Raw genomic sequence first — 19,187 nt, 5'->3', positions numbered from 1 at the left:
TTGTTCTTCCAGATGAACTTTGTAGTAATTTTTTCTAATTCTATAAAAAAGAGTTTTAGTAGTTTGATATAGTACTGAATGAGTAAATTTATTTAGGTAGGATTGTCATTTTTATTATATTAGCTCATCCTACCCAAGAGCAATTGATGTTTTTTTAATTGTTCAGATTTAGTTTTATTTGTGTAAAGAGTGTTTTGTAGTTATGTTCATATAATTCCTGAATTTGTCTCAGCAAGTAGATTTCCAGGTATTTTATATCGTCTAGTGATTTTAAATGGAGTTTCTCTTTTTAACTCTTGCTGAGTTTTGTTGGAAATATATAGGAATGCTGATGATTTATGTGAGTTTATTTTGTACCCTGCAACTTTGCCAAAGTTATTATTTCTATTTGCTTTTTAGTTGATTTTCTCAGATTCCCTAGGTGTACTATCATGTCTTCTGCAAAGAGAGATAATTTAGTTTCCTCATTGCCTACCTTGATCCCTTTCTTTTTCTTCTCTAATTGCTACTGCTAGCTATTGATACATTAAATAGTAGTGGTGATAATAGGCATCCCTGCTTCACTCCTGATCTTATTGGGCAGATGATACTTGCTGATAGTTTTAAATAAATACTGTGTATTATTTTGAGGAAAGGCCCTTTTGTTCATATATTTTCCAATGTTTTTAATAGGAATGGGTGTTGTCAAAGGCTTTTTTCTGCATCTATTGAGATAATCATATGATTTCTATTAGTTTGGTTGTTGATATGTTCAATTATGTGGATCGTTTTCCTAATATTAAATCATTCTTGCAATTCTGGTATAAATCCCATATTGAATAATCCTTGTGACAGCCTTTTAGCCAGCATTGTTTAATATTTTTGCATCTATGTTCATTAAGGATATTGGTCTATAGTTTTCCTTCTCTGTTTTTGGTCTTTCTGGCTTGGGAATCAGTACCATATTTGTATTAGAAAAAGAATTTGGTAAGACTCCTTCTTTGCCAATATTGCCAAATGGTTTGTAGAGTATTGGGATTAATTGGTCTTTAAATGTTTGATAGAATTCACTTGTGAACCCATCTGGCCCTGGTGATTTTTTTCTTAGGGAGTTACTTGATGGCTTATTCAATTTCTTTTTCTGAGATGGGATTATTTAAGTGTTCTATTTCCTCTTTTTGTTAATCTAAGTAATTTATATTTTTGTAAATTTATCCATCCACTTCACCTAGATTGTCATATTTGTCATATAATTGGGCAAAATAGTTCTTAGTAATTGCCTTAGTGTCTTCATTAAAGGTGAGATCACCCTTTTCATTCATGATACTGTTATTTGGTTCTCTTTCTTTTTAATTAGATTCACCAGGACTTTGTGCATTTTGTTTTTTTTCCAAAATATTAATTCCTAGTCTTATTTATTATTTTAATATTCTTTTATTAATTTCTCCTTTGATTTTTAGGGTTTCCAATTTGCTCTTTACCTGAGGGTTTTTAATTTGTTCTTTTTCTAGGTTTTTTTCTTTTAGTTGTATGCCCAATTTGTTAATCTCCTCTCTTTCTTTTTAATATGGGCACTCAGGGATATAAATTTTTGAGTACTGCTTTTGCTGTATCCCACAAATTGTGATATGTTGTTTCCTCAGTGTCATTCAATGAAATCGGTAATTGTTTCTATGATTTGTTCTTTAATGCATCAGTTTTGGAGAATAAAATTAATTTCCAATTAACTTTTAATTTGCGTCTCCATGTACCCTTACTAATTATAATTTTTATCACATTTTGATTGGAAAAGGTTGCATTTATTGTTTCTGCTTTTCTGTATTTGTTTGCAATGTTTTCATGCCCTAGTATATGGTCAATCTTTGTAAATATATCATGTGCTGCTGAAAAAGTTTTATTCCTATTTACTTTTCTCCATATAGCTTCTATTGACTCTTGATTTTTCTAATATTTCATTCACATCTCTTACTTTTTTCTTATTTTCTTTTTGCTTTGATTTATCTAGATCTGATAGAGGAATATTGAGGTATAAAACTAGTATAGTTTTACTATCTTCCTCTTTAAGCTCCAATATTTTCTCCTTTAAAAATCTAGATGCTATACCAATTGGCGCATACATGTTGAGTAATGATATTTCTTCATTGTCTATACTGCCCTTTACTTTGACTTTCTCAGATATGATTGCAAGTCTTGTCTTCTTCTCAGTTGATTCTCTCAGAGAGAAACTCATTTTCTCAGTTCTCTGCTCCAGCCTCTTACCTTTACCCTGTATGTGTCTGTCCTGCCTCATATATGTTTTCTCGTAGACAAATATAAGGTAGAATATTGGCTTTTAATCCACTCTGCTATCTGCTTCCATTTTATTGGTGAGTTAGAAGGGAGCATTTCTATGGGGCCAAATAGTTTGAATCCTTTGCCTAAAATGACCAATTAAGAATGGAATTTGCTCACCAGCTGACTGCTAAGCTATATCCTTATCTTTGTCAATGAATGGAAGATAGTATTAATTATAACACTTTAATTACAAAAGATAATTACAGTTATGTGCTTATTCAATCTGCCCAAGGTTGGATATATCTTAGGTCCCTAGAAACAGAGAGTTCTGTGTAACTTTTCGAGAAAGCTCAACTTATTATCAATTCCCTACACCATCATGGAGATTACTAGGATTCTTTTATTATATGGAGCATAGGTTTTGGTTGGTCTCTTTTTAATCTATATTCCTATTGAAATTGTTAAAAACAATGCTAATGTTCAGACTCTGAAACATGTAAAATTTTGTTATTTCCTTCTTTTTAATTTCACAAGTATTAAGAATGACTAAAATAATTGAAATAGCTCTCTTTTTAAAATGCCTTAATGTTATTTGTTGTTGGATTTAGTCAGCAATCATCTCCTTCAATTTAACGAGTTCAACTCTTAGAAACTGCAATAAATAACAGCTGGCATTTATATAACATCCTCTGGTTGTGATCCTAAATGAGGCCCTTAATTTCTCAGCATTCTAGGTAATTAAAAAAGAAACAAAGGCCTTACTCTTTGTCTTACTAAATATCATTCCAAGGCAGGGGGAGCAGGAAGGGCTAGGCAATGGGAGTTAAGAGACTTGCTCAGTCATATATGACTAAGAAATCATTATGAGACCACATTTGAACCCAAGACCATCTGTCTCCAGGCCTGGCTATGTATCCACCAAACCACCTAGCTATCTCTCTTGGCAATCTTTTAATAGTTGAAGGTGCTGACCTATAATGGTATATGGTGTTTCCTCATCTGGGAATTCCCTATAGCAAGTCCATTCCCTTTCCCTGTTTATATAATACTTCACACTCTGTGAGGTAAATGCTACATGTATTGTGAACTGGTGAGGAGACTGAGCTTTGAAAAGATGAACTGATTTTCTTAAAGCTACATCATTTTGCAGGCAATTTTTGAACCCAGATCTTCTTGGTCTAGTTTTATCACCTATGCCACGCTGCAATTTCTAATTTTTGTTGCCAACCCTATTATATTTCAGTTTCTGTTTCTGTTCTTCAATTCCTTATTTACAATTCAATAAGAATTGTGGATTTATTGTCCCTGTGATTCTGTCATTGGCTAATTAAGTAGGTTGTGAGCATCTCTAAGAAACATCTGTTAGCACAGCAACTCCTTAATATTGAATCTGCAAGGAACTTTTTACTCATTTAGATCCACACTACAATAATGTGCCTATTGAACATAACTTTAAAAAAAATTTACATCACCTAAATGAATGGAATCCCCTTGAGAGGCCACTTGTCCCAACAATGCTGCCATTGCTCGGATGTTTTCTAGAATTTGTCTTTAAGAACAGCCTTCAGAGGCTGAGCTGCAATACTTATCCTCACTTTGGGGGGAGGCTTGATATGCAGAATTGAAGCCATTAAGAAAAAGTCTTGCGAAAAAGGAAGGTGATTAACCTATGAGTCATCAGAGACGGGAAGAGAGGGGAAGGGGTTGGAGTGTTGTAAAACAAGGTGTGTTTTAACAAGTAATGGGTGACTTTCTTACAGTGCTTTATAAACTGATTTTCAGGATCATTCCAGAAAAGGAGCTCCACCGGTATGTTGAACGGTGGCGTTGTTTCCGGCTTCCCCAAGGATGTGCTCTAATGGAGTCGGCTGAATGTTTTAAGTGCTAGTGTGGTTTGTTTTTTATTTTATGAGGCAGTGCCCCCTACCGTGTTAGAAATCAAAATGTCTTGGCAGTAAATGTACCTGATGAAAATAGTTCTGACTTCAAATTCCCCTGAAAGGATCTGAAAAAGATTTTCAGACATGGAAACTACGCCCATTTATTTTGCTTCACTAATTTGTTCGGAGGGAGAAAGGCTGAGGGGAGGGGAGAGTTGGTGAGCAATGACGGTGATTTTTTTAAAGAAAGCATTTAAAAAACACTTTTAAAAGCCTCATGAACCTGAATTATATTTAATATGCACCCAAAAAACCCTATGAGAAATTCTGTTTCCTGCTTTAAGAAGAGAAAAATTAAACAATGATGGGAAGACCTGAGAATGTTTGACCTGGAAAGATCCATACTGGGGATGGGACGTAGAAAACAATAGCAGTAAAGCTTAGCCTCAGGAACGGGAACCAGCAACCATTGGTGAAGTTGTAGAGAAAACAGGTTTTGGCCGGAAATTGTTCTTGCCAATTAGTTGGCCTCCCGAGGTCCCTGCTGCTGAAGGTCTTTCAGGGGAGACTGATGGGAATGTGATAGGAGGGGATTTGTTGGCCCTGGTAGCTCACGGATCTGTGTGATTCTCGACTTTTTCTTGGTCATAGATGTCATATCTTGAAATATGTTCAATATTTCAAAATGTGGGTAAAGAAAGACAATTATTTTGAAGTACAGATAAATCTCAGGTTCAGTGAATAAGAAAAGCCCCGCTCAGTGTTCACAGGGTTTGGATTCAAGTAGCGTCTTTCTACTGGGCCGGTATCTTACAGTTACGAACTGGAAGAGTTCAAAGTGGAGTGTGTCCGAGACTAGCTGTGAAATGACTGGAGCGTCCCTGTAAGCATCGCCCAGGCTGTTCCTCTAAAGTAACGGATGTCTTTCACAGTGAGAATTCTCGGAGGCTCCTTCTTACGCTGGTTTCAGGGAAGACATTGCTTAGTCCTAGACACGGGCTCGCTTCACACCCCTGGCCTGTGTGAGGGCCTCCAAGTGCACGGAAGGGGGAAGGCGGCTTCCGCACGCTAGGCTGCTCAATTTTGTGGACAAATGACTGGAGGATGCGGTGCGCAGGGTGTCTGCATTGGAGCGTCTGTCCAAGTTTCTCATGATGAAGAGCCCCGCAGTCTGCGTGGGGATTGTTAGGCAATCTCATAACGGACTGAATGACCCCAAAGGGCCCTGTTTAACAGGAAAGGGGACAGCGATGAGCATTTGTGCAGACTCCCGGGTGCCAGGCACTGTGCTCAGTGTTTTGTACAAATCCTCTCGGAGTCTCACAATCACCCTGCAAAGCGCTCCGGTGGCTCCATTTCATACTTGAGTAAAGGAGGCACAGACTGACTTCTGTAACGTCATACAAATGGTAGGTTTCTGAAGCTGAATTGGAACTCAGGTCCCCACCTGGTCACTGGCTGCTTTTGGAACATCTTTGGTCCTAGTGATGACAGGACGAGGCTCCAGAAGGGGCCAGGCTGGACTGACACCGAAGTCTGGGGGATCTGGCCCACGGACTGGACCTGTGGCCTCGCAGATGCCAGCAGCTCCGGGTGGGATCCGGCCCGTGAGGTGGGCATCCTCCTCCCCGGAGGCAGGCTGGCCCCGCTCGCCTTCCATCTTCAGGGACTTTCATAGACACACACAGCTACAGAGGAGGCTCGAGAGCCTGCAGCTTCCAGGGCTACGAGAACGAACTTGGGTTTCAGGCGGCGCAGAGCGGCTGCTCCGTCCCAGCAGGACCGCAGCGGCCACAGCTCTGGACGCCACCCGGAAGGGGCAGGGCAGGAGGGCGTGGAGAGGGTGTGAAGCGCCTGTGCGCCTATAGGGCAGAGCCGGGGACAAACGCTGGAAAGCCCTGCAGGAGAGCTGGGAGTCCCGGAGGAGCTACAGGGGCAGATTCTATCCTCACGTTAAACGTGTCTTCACAGCTGAAACCCTTCAAGTGGAAGAAACTGCTTTGGGGAAAGTCGAAAACGTCCGGCGAGCTGCTCTCAGTATGCTCTAAGTATGATCCTGCGTCAGGAGCGCAGTCTTCCATTCCAGTAAGCCGGCCTAAAGGTGACATGGGCGAGGTCTCTCCCAGAGTTCTGTGGGGCCGGAAGCCTCTTTGTGTGTGACACGTCTTCCACGCCCTGCGAACCTCCCAGCTTCCGCGCTCTCCCTTAAGAGTGTGGGGGGTGGGGCGGTAATTACCTCCTGCTTCCTGGGGCTCACTCAGCTGGGGTAAAGCGCACCTGCGACAGGAACTCCTCAGAAGGCAGCGTCGAACCCTGGAAAGCCCACTATGTCTGCTAGTTGGGAGGACAGTGAAGCTGACGCTTCAGTGCAGGTGACGTAATACTGACACTGCCCTCAGGGGCCGCGGTAACTGACGTGCCCCGCCCTCCCTGCACTCCAGGGTGCAAAAGGGGAAACATAAACCTTGAAATCACACCCAACTTTCTTCGCATGGAATAGCGAGCTCTGGTTAGTCAGAACATCCTGGTGTTTGACCCAGAAGTCTTAAAGGGGAAGGCTCACCGACATGAACGCTTTCCACCTGTTCCTCATTGCCTGAGTTGTCATGATTCATCAGTGATGAGGGTGCAAAAGGCACAGGATGTGCTTCTTATGCTAGTCTCCATCCGAAATAGAGGGGCTTATTCGGGGCTCGCCCAGGATCCCTGCAGAACAGAGGACTGGCTGAGCTAACACGCCTAAGGAAAACGAGAGCCAGGTGTGCCAGAGTAAGAGTGATCCCAGGAGCCCCCTCCAGCTGTGTGCAGCTCCATTTCGTGGCTTCCCTTCCAAACCCTCTCCTAGGGTTAAACCAATTTCATTTCACACATTGGTTCAAAGGCCTCTTGCAGAACAGTTTTTTCCTTCACATTCCCCTTGTCTGCTCGCATTTCCTCATGCTAGCAGGGTTTTTAAAAGCTGCTACTTCTCATCTCTTCACAATGGTCTCTCAGCACTGGGTTAGAAAGAAAGCCGCAAGAAAAGAAAAGCCTGGCATGACGTTGAGCTCCAATTGTGGGACAAACTCTCAAAAAATATGTTCATTGAGGAAGCAAAGGCTTTTCACTTCCAGAATGATCTGCTGCCGAGTCAGACTTTTTAACTTCATTTTACTCAATTTAAGCTGAATGACAATCCTTGTCAAGATCATGTCTGGGGAAACCAATGCTTAGTCTCTACAGACTTTCGTCATGGCAGATTTGAAAAGGTTGTCCTGGAAGTCAGTGATGATAATGTTCAACAGCATAGGGCACTCCACTGTGAATTCCTCTAACCATTAATGGCTATCATTTGGGTTTGGTGATTCTTCCAATTCCATATACACCGAATTATTAACTATTGTCTAGCCCACATGTCTCAATCTTTTGACAAATGATTCACTAAAAACCTGACTATAGACAATATTTTTCCAAAGTAACAATCCTATCAAGAAAGGGGGAATGAAGTTATAACATTGGAAAGAAAGCTACAGGAACAACAAAACAAAAACATTCCGAGTGCTTGTTAGAAGATAGAAAGATGTACTTAAGACATTCTCTTCCTTCAGTCTAGTCACTAACGTCATGCTTTCTAAAATGTCCTCATTTGTTCCTTTATTAACGAGGGAATGTGTGTGTTCTTCCTAGGTCCCAGTGATGTGCATGTTCTTTGGGAGAAGAATGGACAAAAAATAGATGTGTGTGTCTCTGTTCAGACTCACTTACTGCCAGACGGCAAAGTATACTATTTTAGCTGGGTCAAAGACACACTAAGAGAAAGCTCGGAGTATTGTTGTTCTTTTCTCTCTAAGACAGGGAACAAGACTTCCAAAGCCCGGATCACCGTGGACAGACAAGGTAGGTGGGTCGCCTTCTATCTTGAGCTGAGAAAAACCAGGGCAGCCTAACATCAGTATTCTGTACGCTTCTCTTCTTTCTGCTAAAAGACAACTAATTCATCTTGCTAAGGATGGCCTCTTCACATGTCCTATTTGTTCCCTCCAGGGGTAAACAGTCAAAAGAAAAGGGGCTACTTCCTTTTTCCCCCTTAAAAAAAGTGTCTTCCTGTGAGGGCAAGACACAGGGCAAGCCCCTGTGACATGGGGCTTTTGGTGCGCTGGCGGAATCACTGAGAGGCAGCGTTCATGAACTCTGGGGTGATCACGATAGCCTCAATAAAAGCACCATTTGTACACGAACATCTTTTCTCACTGGGATTTGTCACAGACACTAAATCTTTCTACCTCCGTACTTAATAAGTTTCACCAGTGGAGATGGGAGCCAACCCTATGCAAAAGTCATGGAGTAGAACAGAGCCCTGGAATGAGAATTGAGCAATTCGAGTTGGAATCCTGACTTAATCTCTCACGTCAGAGCCTTGGTAAACTTCCTCTCTGGATCTCATTTCTCCCTTCTTAAAATGAAGGAAGGGACCGGATGGTCTCTAGTCCATTTCCAGGCTACACTTCTGAGATTGGATGCTTGACTTTCCATGATATTCCTTCCACAGATAGATTCTCCTTTTCCCCCAGGCTGTATCCAGGGCCCTCATGCTTGCAAGGCTCCCTGCTTAACTGACCCCTGCAAACCAAGACTTTTTCAGGGTGATTCTGAACTTTTCTGGGGAGGAAGCACAATTAAAAGAGCCTATCACTTGGAATTAGACACGTCCATCGTGGACTAGTCATTTGATGTCAGGATTACATTTCTAAAATTAAAGAGTTGCTCCAGAGACACCAAGATCCTTGCCTGTTCCTCTCCACAGGACTTCTTTTGAGTAGGCTGAGGAAGGACAAAATGGAGAGGAAATGAATAGGACATTCATGCTAATTGTCACGTTCAATTTCTTAACTTTTTTATTTGGAATTTTGTCCCTTTGGAGGCTTCTGTCGAGTCAACACATAACCATCAACAATCCTCGATTCCTCACTTTGTTCGCTACTGGACTTTAGAAAGCCTCTGAGCTAACATTTGATAGGTTAAAGAACTATTTCAATGGCTGTAAACATAAGCACGTGTCATGGCATTCATTTGTACATTAGTTTGCTTGTTCTGTTTTCTGTAGCTGAAGTGTTTAAAATGTATGTTGGGGCAGCTGAAGTGGCTCAGTGTGTCGAAGGTCCTGGGTTCAAAGGGGGCCTCAGCCACTTCTTTCTCCTGCCTTGGAATTGATATTTAGTATGTGGTGCATCCCCACAATCAATTCAAAGATATCACACACTGAAGGCTTCATGAGAATGAAAAGGAAGCGACTAGGACAGGTTTCTAAGGGAGCTAAAATAACAAATGAAATGCAAGTTCTTGAAATACTATGAATTCCTATGAAAATTCTCTGAACCCATCCCAACAGTCATTCAATCTCTCCAAATATTTTTTCATGCTTAGAAAGAATAAACTAGCAATCATCTTGAACCCAACGAGAAAAGGTAAAAAAGGCGGGGAGGAGAGAGATCCCTCGTCATCTGCTCAGCACCCACCCACCCACCTACCTTTGGATGTCTTTGAGAGACGTCCTCTCCCAGCGAAGGTGGCAACTCCACGCGTGCATGCAAGGGTCATCCTGGGTCAGACCGCTTTCACGTTGTAGGTTGGTCATTTGTGTTTTTCAGAGGCCACGCGTCAAGAAAGCTGGACTCGAGAGCTCAGTAACTGGAAGAGTGCGGTTCACGAGCACGACCAAATGATGCAGAACTGGAGAAAAGCATGGGTAGGAGGATGTCTGGGTTCTTTGTGCAGGGCCATTTTGAAGCCCACATCACAGAGCCTGCAGCACTAGGTTACGTCTTTTGTATGTCTTCTGGTCTCATTCGTGACATCAAGGCTGCGTCTGTGCTTTGGATGTGCAAAGGGCTTCACAAGGTAGAATTCACCAAGGACTTCCTGTATAAATGCCCCCGGTGTCCCTTAGAACTACCCCCCTAGATTTCTTGGAGACTAAGGAACAGCAAATTAGGGAGCTAACAGAACACGACCGTAGGAATTGGGACGAGGAACCCATACACATTCCATATCCATATATCCATACACATTCGTTCCCCTGTAATAGGCATCTGCTTATTTGGGGATGTTAAATTGCACGTGAAGTTTCCTGACATGTAAGATGAAAGGGTTAATCAAGGTACCCTCAAACTGTGTTTGGGAGCTCAAATTTCCCGAGCTGGGAAGCCTCGAAGTTCTGGTGGCTGGTCGCACAGACGGAATGCAACTTGAAATCCTTCCCATGGTGCACAAATGGCCAATAGGAAATACCCCCTTGGGGACTAGCGGGAGTTCATCTTCAAATATAGCAATAACAGGACAGGAAGCTCCCTACTTTTCTCCAATGGTCTATATTCTGGCAATAACCAACAACGACTCCTTTGAGAATAGATACTAGAATAACTCCAATTAGCCAAAACCAATCTTACGTCTCACTTGATGGACTAGAAATATTCCTTGTACTAATTCCTATTTTTATCTCCCACGAACCAGACCCTATGCACCAAGCCCTAAATCCTATTAAAATATCCATTTCTTCACAAGAGATCAGTTTGTGTGCAGATTTAAAGGGAAAATTAAGCCTGATCTTCTTTCAGGAAAGCTGTACTGAGGACAACTACTGAAACAAGAGGTTGGAGAAAGATGGATGAAAAGCCACAGAAGTGGAACCTCCTTCCAGTCTAACCACGGCACATCAGGGAAGACTACATAGTGTAAAGCCAATGAGAATGGAGAAAGCAGAGCAAGATTTGTGTCACTATTTGGAAAAATAAAAAATTCTACTAATGAGATCTTCACAACTTGAATACTGTTTTCTCTTAAGACGTGGAAGTTCATGTTTTGTTCACTAATACAGGAACATCTAGAATCCTTTCCTGACTTCTTTGGAAAATGAAGTCGGATACCAAGAGTACTTGTGCACTGGCTAGAGTCAATGTGTTCTTTCCCTCCAAGTTCTTAGCCAAGTTGATCTCAGGCTACCTTGCTATAGTGAAGCTGGACAAATAAATGTAAACTGTTCCAATAGTGTCCTTAAAAAGATTTTTTTTTCCATGTCACACAACTAATCCTTAATTTGTTTTGAAAAACATTATTTTTTATTGTCAGCTTGGAGGTAGAGAGGGGGAGGGATGACCAGAAAGGTGAAATCCCACCCCAAACATTCACCGAGTCACCCCACATAAGTCATTTGCTGCCTCACCATACTCATCTGTAAAATGGAGATAATGATGCTACCTGCCTCAAAGGAGTCAACCGGAGTACGTGAACCTGAAAAGCACTCTATACCTGTTGTGTCCGAATAATGAACTCGGGCAAAGGTGAAGAGGTGACACCCCCAAGGTGTCACGACCGCTCATTCTTGAGGAGCAGGCTCAAGGTTCCTTCTCCAAGGTGCTGCTCTTATTTCCATTCTGATGACTACTTTTTAGTCAGAATTCCCCTAGATTTGGGAAAGATGACATTTTACACATTCACTGAAGATGTTCCTGTTGTTATTTATAACTGTTATCTAGTGCTGTCTTGTAACAGACGGTGGTTTATGCCTTCATAAAATCCAGGCAACTCCTTGGTTCCGTTTTTAAACGTGGACGTCTCTCCTGGTTTTCATGGATGTCTTGCAACAATACGGTTTGCTTTTGTTTCCGTTTTTAGTGAATCATTTATGGAAAATAGCCTGTGCACATCCTTTGAAAAGATAAAAGTGACAGGACTTCTTCTTAAATTTCGTGTTGCAATAAGATTCTAATTTAAGTTTAATGGTCCGTGTTTTGTTTGGTATTACGGCACTTTAAACACGGCTAGTACGGCATCAGTATTGATGCAGCTACAACAACACAGTGATCCCTCCCCTATCACGGGAGTTAGCAGAGCCCTCCCCATGAAGTGGCAGCATCATATGGATTTTAAGGCTTGACAAACCCTTTCCACACTCTTATTAACCTACAGTCTCGGAGCCCATCAGTGTCCAGGATACAGAACTCAGTGCTGTGGTTGGTGTCTTTCCTTCCATCAGTCCGTAGCATGTCGTGACTAGGGTAACGATTCGTCCTTTCCAAAAGCCAGGCTACAGGGACGCTGCGGTAAGTGAGCCACCACTGGGTGATTCAAATCCGACGTTTGCTATTCTGACTCTCTCGGTACTTCTTTCCTCGAGGTTTGGCTAGATCCAGAACAGGGCGTTTCAAAAGCGGTTTTGGGGATGTCAAATAGGGACAGCCTAGTTTTCTGCTGACGGAGCTTCCACAGAGTGCTAGATAGAGGGTCCCCACACACAGCAGGACCAGGCACTTGGGCTCCAGGGTTAGCCACTGGAAGTGCGTGTCCCTGTTAGCTTCACACCTCCAGCCCTATTTGAATCCCGATTTCATGCCTTGTTTAGTCGGGGAGTTTAATCACTAGAAGTGACGTGGTGGCCCTTTGGGGCAGTTTGTCAAAAGATCTGTGGAAGTTCTTCCATAGCTCCGGCAGTTTTTTACAATGGGTGGTTACAGATATAGAATCACACGAGGGGATTAATGTTTTTTTCTAAGGAAAGGCCTTTTTGTTTTAAACTATAAAATTCATCCTGATAGAACTGTCCATAGGGAATTTAGGAAATTAGGGAAACCAGCAAATAGCTTACAAGACTGTATCTGCTTTGAAGTTTTATTTATGATAAAGATGATCTTTTGGAGTGCTGCACTGTTAAGTATAAAAAAATAGATTGCTTCCTGTTCCATGCATTTATTTTAGATAGAATGCTGCAGCCCCATTATACATAATTTAATGCAATTAACACCACGTACCTGTAAATGATTTTATATCGGCTCATTCCTCTTACCAGTTTTCTTGAAACTGCCATGAAACCAAAAGGGACCACTCCATCTGAATGGGATTTTGCAGTTATAGGAAGGTGTCCCGAGTCTTACAAACATTTAAGTCTGTTACTTATAAATCTAAGGTTTAAAAAGAGCCATTTTAATAGTAGTTACTATTAAGGGCCTAGAAATTAAAAAAGAGGAATCAGGAGCAGCAGTTTGTTTGTAGAGATCAATGTTTAAAATGATCGTTTTAGTTTCTGAATTATATCGTTTGGGGTTTCAATAAATAACGTGGCTAAAAGTATACCAAATATGCTATGATTATTTGGGAGATGATCATTAGATATTACATCTTCCTTATATGAAAGCAAACTACGTTCTTCAGTTAGCAAATCCTAATTATCATTTATATTTGTCTACCTTAGGCCAGGAAGACTTTTTCTTCCATCACACTGATGGGGAGGGGGAAAAAAACTGAAAAAAACCTTTTGATAGAATGTGACCGGCCAAAATACAGCAAGCCAGAGATGCTCTAAAGCCACTCTACGGAGCCGGTGGGCAGTGGACTGACTTGCCAATGTTCCTGGAAGACACTGGTTCTAAAGGTATGGGCACAAAGTACAGCATTACACCTAACTGAGGATCGCACCACGGGGGTAGCCAAAGAACCTTTTAGCTTCAGTTTTCTATTTTGAAAAATTGGCTCATCATGTGAGCTATTTCCCCATGGCCCGGTCTATTTCCACTAAGCGTACGTTCTGAAAGCTAGAAAGCTCTGCTAGTAGGATATGCAGAGTGTGCTTTGAAGCCCCGCACTCTGCTACACCACCCAGGCGGAATTCATTCGAGTGACCCAAAATTGTCCCTCACGGCAAACGCTGGAGAGGAGCAGACTCCATCTTCTGCCCGACTATTATTTCAAAGCACTCTCTTCTCCCATCCCTACCAGAAAGCTCCAGAGCTCGGGCTAAGTCATCTCCAGACAAAATCAGAAAGAAGAGCAAGCGTGCTCATTTAACCTTTCTCTTTGGCTCCTACAAAAGGAAAAAAATAGCTTTTTAGATAAAATTATCAAGTCAACCTGAAATTTTAGACCATTTCTTTTATACCCTGTTATGTTGATTCAAAACAAAGACTAAAAAGTTGTAAAATTAACATAAGACAGGAGGTTAAAAAACCATTTTGTTCTTCTGAATCTCTCCAGAGCCATTTTTCTAAACAATTGTTTTTATCCTTGAACTCAAGACATTCAGTACATTCTGTTCAACTAAACCAAACTCGCCAGCCCGACCCCCCATAATAATAGAAGGAAAAAAGCCTACTCAGCTGCACTGCCTCCCAGACAACGGAGTAAATAAAGGACAAGGACAAAATGGAGTTTCACAGCAAAGAGAAAGTTAAGGTTGGGGCAAGTCTTTTTTTCCTTCCTGCTAAAAATTCTCATGATTAGCCCAGAGTCTGTCCATCAAACAGCTAGTTCTCTAAGAACTAAATCATTTGTCTTTAGAGAGTAAAAAATGACCCGCTTTAGCAGCTGAGAACGAACACCTTTTGTTTTCAGTATTTCTCGATTCTACAGCATATTTCATACCTACCAAATCAACGAAGCCCATTTCATTGTAAAGTGTTAATAGCTTGGTGCTTATTATATCATTTATCAACAAATACTGTATGAAACCATCAGTTAAATTTCAAAATTAAATATTCATACAAAATATTAAAAACATCAATAGAGAATTGAGAAAAGGGGAGCAAACACAAAATGATCATCTTTTGCTGCCTCCCCACCCCCCCAAAGTACTCTTTTTTCACAAATTCAAGTTCAGCATTTCAGTGGTGGAGGCCTGCTCTAGTTCCAGTGCATACGGATTATACTCTTCAAGATTTTTCTTCCATATTTTAACTAGAAATAAAAGAAAACATAACAACTTAATATGTGATACCAAAGTATTATGAAAACGTCCCATTCAAACCATAAATATCTTGGCTCTAATGAGATTATTGAGCTTTGGGGGGCTTTAGGGGAAAAAAGGACTGTCTTTTTTAGAACACTATTTTTGCTAAATGAAATCTTTTTTATTTTTCTTACATGGTTTGTTTTACCCTTGAACACAGAATCGACCTTCTTAATTTTTCAAATCTGGCTGTGTTTTAACTCATGCAAGACTACATGGAAAAACCGACATAGGATCTAGTTTTTAAGTTACAAGAACATTTACCTTTAAAGAAGAGGAAACTGAGGCTACCACGTCAACACAATTTTGGATTCTCAGTTTCTGATGTCACTTGAAAAGGTAATAAGAAATCCACACCAGAGTACACAGATTCATTAGAGATTTCTAGGAATGGCTGCCCTGTCTAACAGCAACTTGTTAACAATCAGTCCCATTTAATTTAGAGTTTGATAAAATTCGATTCACAAACTCAACAATGAAAAGAGGCGGGTAGAGCAGGAAGCAAAAGCCTTCATTTCAGCCTTACTCCTAACTCGCTTCCCTTATAAAATCACAGCATACTGCCTGGTAAAACTACATTTTGAGCTGTGTGATGACTAAGCCAACGTCGGGGACTCGAGGAGCAAAATCAAATATCTTGATTTTTCAAAAAGGGAAGGAAATGGAAAATGGCGCACTTGGCAAACTGCAGATCCCCAACCCCTGTAACGGGGAATTCCTATCTCAGATGACGGGTTCTGATCCGACATCATAAAATGGGTCTTTACAGTAGAGAGAGCGGAAGAACACTCAAATTCTCCACGAGTGCGATGCCACAAAAACGTGAGGTCGCAGCCCAAAGTGCATCACGTGCGTCCAGGAAAATAAGAAGCCATCGGCAGCCATCTGTAGAAGTTCCGCTACAAGAATGGCATCGATGACCTAGAGGGCCCTGGAGAAGCGATAAAGAAAGTTCTTTGAGCGTTATCTGAAGGAACTGGGGAGAGACGGCCTGGACAAGGCTTGGGCCAACACGACCGGAGGGCGGTGGGTCACGTCTTGGAAAAGCCAATAGATGTGCTCTACTTGGCCCTGGAAGGGAGAACTCAAGAGCCACGGTACAGAATGCGATAGAAAAGCAGACGGGTGTGAGAGAAGGAAGAAAGTCCCCCACAGCCCGAGGTATCTAAAAACGGAGCGGAACCCTTTGGGAAGCAAAGGGGGGCAACTCCCTGGAAGCTTCAAGCCAAAGGTCTGTGGGTTCAGGCACAATCTGAACTAGCCAGTCTACGCGTTTCTCCTCCCTCTGAGATTCTGGAGTAACTGGCTGGGGGGTTCAGTTTCTTCATCAGGAAAAAAGGCGTTAATCATGATGGGGAAAATAGCATTAAAGAAGGACTTAAGAATCTGGCCTGTGCCATGAGCTCGTGTGACCGGAGGCCTGACGAGGGAGCCTCTCTAGGCAACGAGGACTACGCTGGGCTTAGTGGTTCCGTAGCTCACGTTGGGGATGGATGTGGACGGTCCCTGGGAAGCTAGAATTTCAAAAGATCATCAGAACCTTTTTGAAAGAGAACAGAATGCAATAAGGTGAATGAGTAGCCTAGATGACCTTTAGGATCCCTTTTCATTTCGTTTTCAATGCTTCCTGTCATGTTCCACATCAGCGTCCGTTACTAAGAATCCCAAATCCACTTACTGTAGTTCGGTTCCTCTTCCTGTGTGGGGTCGCTCGTCTGACCAAGTTCTGAAGGGCAGCTCTCGCTTGGACGAGGGAGCGAGGGGGATGGAGGATTCTCCGTCTCCAGTGCTTCAGGCTCCTCCTTTAAAGTTGATAACATAATCTTATATGCCTGTCTGGCTTCCATTGTCAGGGCTATCATCTTGTGAAATTGGTCCTGGGGCAAAACAGAAAGCAAACTGGTCACTCCTGACCTCTTAACAATAAGCTACTCTAATTGATTTCTTAAAAGCTTTTCATCTTAAAATTTCAGTGATGCCAGCTGATAACAGAACAAACATACAGTTGTAACAATAAAGGGAAGAAATAATCCTCTTAATGAGACATTTGCTGAAAATGGGTAGAGTGGCAATGATGAGCATCAGGGGGTAAAAAGTTTGAATGCAAAGTAAAATTAAGGTGGTTCAAATGCAACCTAATCGCGGGGCGATGCCTTGTCCTCGGTTATCCCTCCTGAACTGGGCACACTCTCTTCGACTCTTGCATCCGTGTCTCCTTGTCCAAAATGATAACATATTGCCCCAAACCTCCCATGACCCAGTGCTTTCACTCCTATTGGCACTTGTTACCTAACTGCACCGGGCTGTGCCATCACAATCACGGCAGTGAAGCAACCCTTCATCATTCTACTTCCCACAGGAGCTATTTCAGATCTTCTCTCTCCAGCCACTCGGGGAGGGAATTGGCCTCATACGTCCAGGACGGAAACGGAGGCATTGGCTGGACGCTCTCTTCTGGTCTCAGACAAGGACGCCGCCCTTCTCTGTACCATCATCGATGCTCGTCACCCGTTGCTGACCCAGTAAAAATGGCGTATTCAAAATCAAGAGTTCAAAGAAACGCCAGCGGCCAGTCCCAGCCTGTCCCTGAGCCAGCATCTCCTGCACATCTTCAGCGTTTGCGCGCTAATCCCGGCTCAGTCTCCCCCTCATGTCCAGTCGAACGACTCCGCCGTCTGCTCTCTGGGCCCAGGAGAACAGCCGCCTCTCCCAGAACAGGCCTTGCAAGGCCTGAAGACTCGCACGTGCTTTTTCCCAGCTGCTTCAATGCATCTCCACAGGGAGGACATCGGCCGTCCCGGCTCCACCAGGTTCAGTCATTAGATGCCTACGACGTGCCGGGCCCGGGGACAAAAAGGGAGCGATCCTGCCTCTCGGAGGCTCTACGTTCTCCTGAGGAGCGGAGAAGTCTAGTATGGAACGTCGTGAGGGAGGAAGTGCACAGGCCAGGGGGGAGGCCTTTGAAATTCAGACTGGACTTTCTATTGGATCGGAAACAGAACAGGGAAACACGGTTTCTGGCAGCTTTGCAGAGCGTAAACTGGACACAATTAGGAAGCCACTTGAGCCCTCCAAGCAGGTGAGATGAGGGTCTGTCCTAGGACCTCCCCCTCCTCCATCCCAGCCGTCCCACCTTTTATCCTGCCATCAGTGCTGTGTTCCAGCTTCCACCACTTCTTCATCTGATCCTCCCTCTTTTGTTGCTCCAGCCTCTGCCGTGCCCGGCAGACCGACTTTTCCCATCACCCCGATGCTGGGAACTCCCCTGGTCCCTTGCCTTCTCACCCTACTCTGACTCCTGCCCTGGCCACGTCCTAGACGGCTCCTGCCAGGAGTCCTCAGAACTTCCCACATAGCCTCCCCTGGGACGACACCACCCCCCCGATCCAGCAGAGTAGCACCTCCAAACCTTTACATCTCGACTCAAACACACCACGGCTCTGCCCCCCTCCCCCCCCGATGAGAACCCTAATCCACATTTTCCTGGAGCCCGTTCAGTAGACGCTCCCTCATCTCTCCTTCCCTGACACCCTCTGCTCTTGTCCCACATGGAAAAGGTGGCCTCCCCCTTTCTGGGGTTGTGCAGGGGCATCATTTCCTGTCAGCCACCTGCACCCCTGGGGTGAGCTCCTGAACTTGGCCTGGCGGCAAGGACTGTGTGAAGGAAATCACGTGAGCGGACGGGTCATGAGGACAGAATGGCAGCCAGAGAGGCAGGGCGCGGGTGTCCCCAAAACAAAGCTGTCCTGGGCTCCTGAGAGAAGCACGTGAGGGTTAGCAGAGGGAGAAAAAGTTTGATCAACTCAGGCAAAAGCGGATTTCGATCTCTTCTCTTCTGTGTTGGTGGCTGGCCGGACTTTGCTGTGCGTGTGGCTCGGGGGCCCCACTAGCAGCCACACGGCAGCAAACTAAATGGAGCAGCAAAGAAAGTACCCCCCCCCCCCGTTTTTCCATCTTTTATCTCCACTGCTTTTGACCGAATAAAATGATTACTATGTGGCCTGTCTCATCACTTTCACTCAAACACAAGGCCGGCACCTCCACATATGCTCATCCCATTCTTAAACAGATTCTCCGACTGGCTCCTTCTCTGCTGCCTAAAAGCACGACGACATCACTTGCTTCAAGAACTCTCCGACCCCACAAGCTGTACTTTCTCCTCTCCTTCGTAGCGAAACAGCTTGAGGTTCTCTACAAGTGACATCCGTATTCCTTTTGTCCTTCTCTTCTCAGCTGTAATTTGGCTTCTCGTTTCATCTTTCTAGTGAGACCACTCTCCAAAGTTTAGTGGTGTCTCTCTC

General features: G+C 43.3%; 3 protein-coding genes across 11 annotated transcripts in view; 2 read left to right on the top strand and 1 right to left on the bottom strand.

Annotated features, from left to right (window-relative positions):
* Nucleotides 1–10,927, top strand: part of SEMA4D (semaphorin 4D) — a 163,642-nt gene extending 152,715 nt beyond the window's left edge. For 5 of the 9 annotated variants that reach the window (XM_056804523.1, XM_056804524.1, XM_056804526.1 and 2 more), the window contains 3 exons: nucleotides 7,800–8,009; nucleotides 9,761–9,858; nucleotides 10,727–10,927. In XM_056804523.1, the coding sequence (XP_056660501.1) occupies nucleotides 7,800–8,009; nucleotides 9,761–9,858; nucleotides 10,727–10,753 (335 nt within the window). In that variant the 3' untranslated portion in view covers nucleotides 10,754–10,927. Of the gene's footprint in view, nucleotides 1–7,799; nucleotides 8,010–9,760 lie in introns of all 9 variants that reach the window. The other 4 variants (XM_056804528.1, XM_056804527.1, XR_008913401.1 and 1 more) reach the window with 3 other exon arrangements.
* Nucleotides 10,928–12,762: 1,835 nt separating this feature from the next.
* SECISBP2 (SECIS binding protein 2) overlaps nucleotides 12,763–19,187 on the bottom strand; it is a 58,213-nt gene continuing 51,788 nt past the window's right edge. Inside the window, exons 17-18 of the mRNA XM_007497815.3 lie at nucleotides 16,565–16,763; nucleotides 12,763–14,834 (exon numbers count right to left, since the gene is read on the bottom strand). Coding sequence (XP_007497877.2) covers nucleotides 14,740–14,834; nucleotides 16,565–16,763 — 294 coding nt within the window. The 3' untranslated portion in view covers nucleotides 12,763–14,739. The remainder of the gene's footprint in view (nucleotides 14,835–16,564; nucleotides 16,764–19,187) is intronic.
* Nucleotides 16,762–18,885, top strand: LOC130455436 (uncharacterized). The gene is made up of 2 exons (XM_056804531.1): nucleotides 16,762–17,965; nucleotides 18,444–18,885. Exons 1-2 carry the CDS (start codon nucleotides 17,112–17,114, stop codon nucleotides 18,655–18,657), a joined length of 1,068 nt encoding a protein of 355 aa, XP_056660509.1. The 5' UTR covers nucleotides 16,762–17,111; the 3' UTR covers nucleotides 18,658–18,885.

Source organism: Monodelphis domestica, chromosome 7 (genome assembly GCF_027887165.1).
Source record: "Monodelphis domestica isolate mMonDom1 chromosome 7, mMonDom1.pri, whole genome shotgun sequence".
Classification (NCBI taxonomy): Eukaryota; Metazoa; Chordata; class Mammalia; order Didelphimorphia; family Didelphidae; genus Monodelphis; species Monodelphis domestica.
Note: the sequence above shows the minus strand (reverse complement) of the source record. Positions and strands in the feature narration are given on the sequence as shown.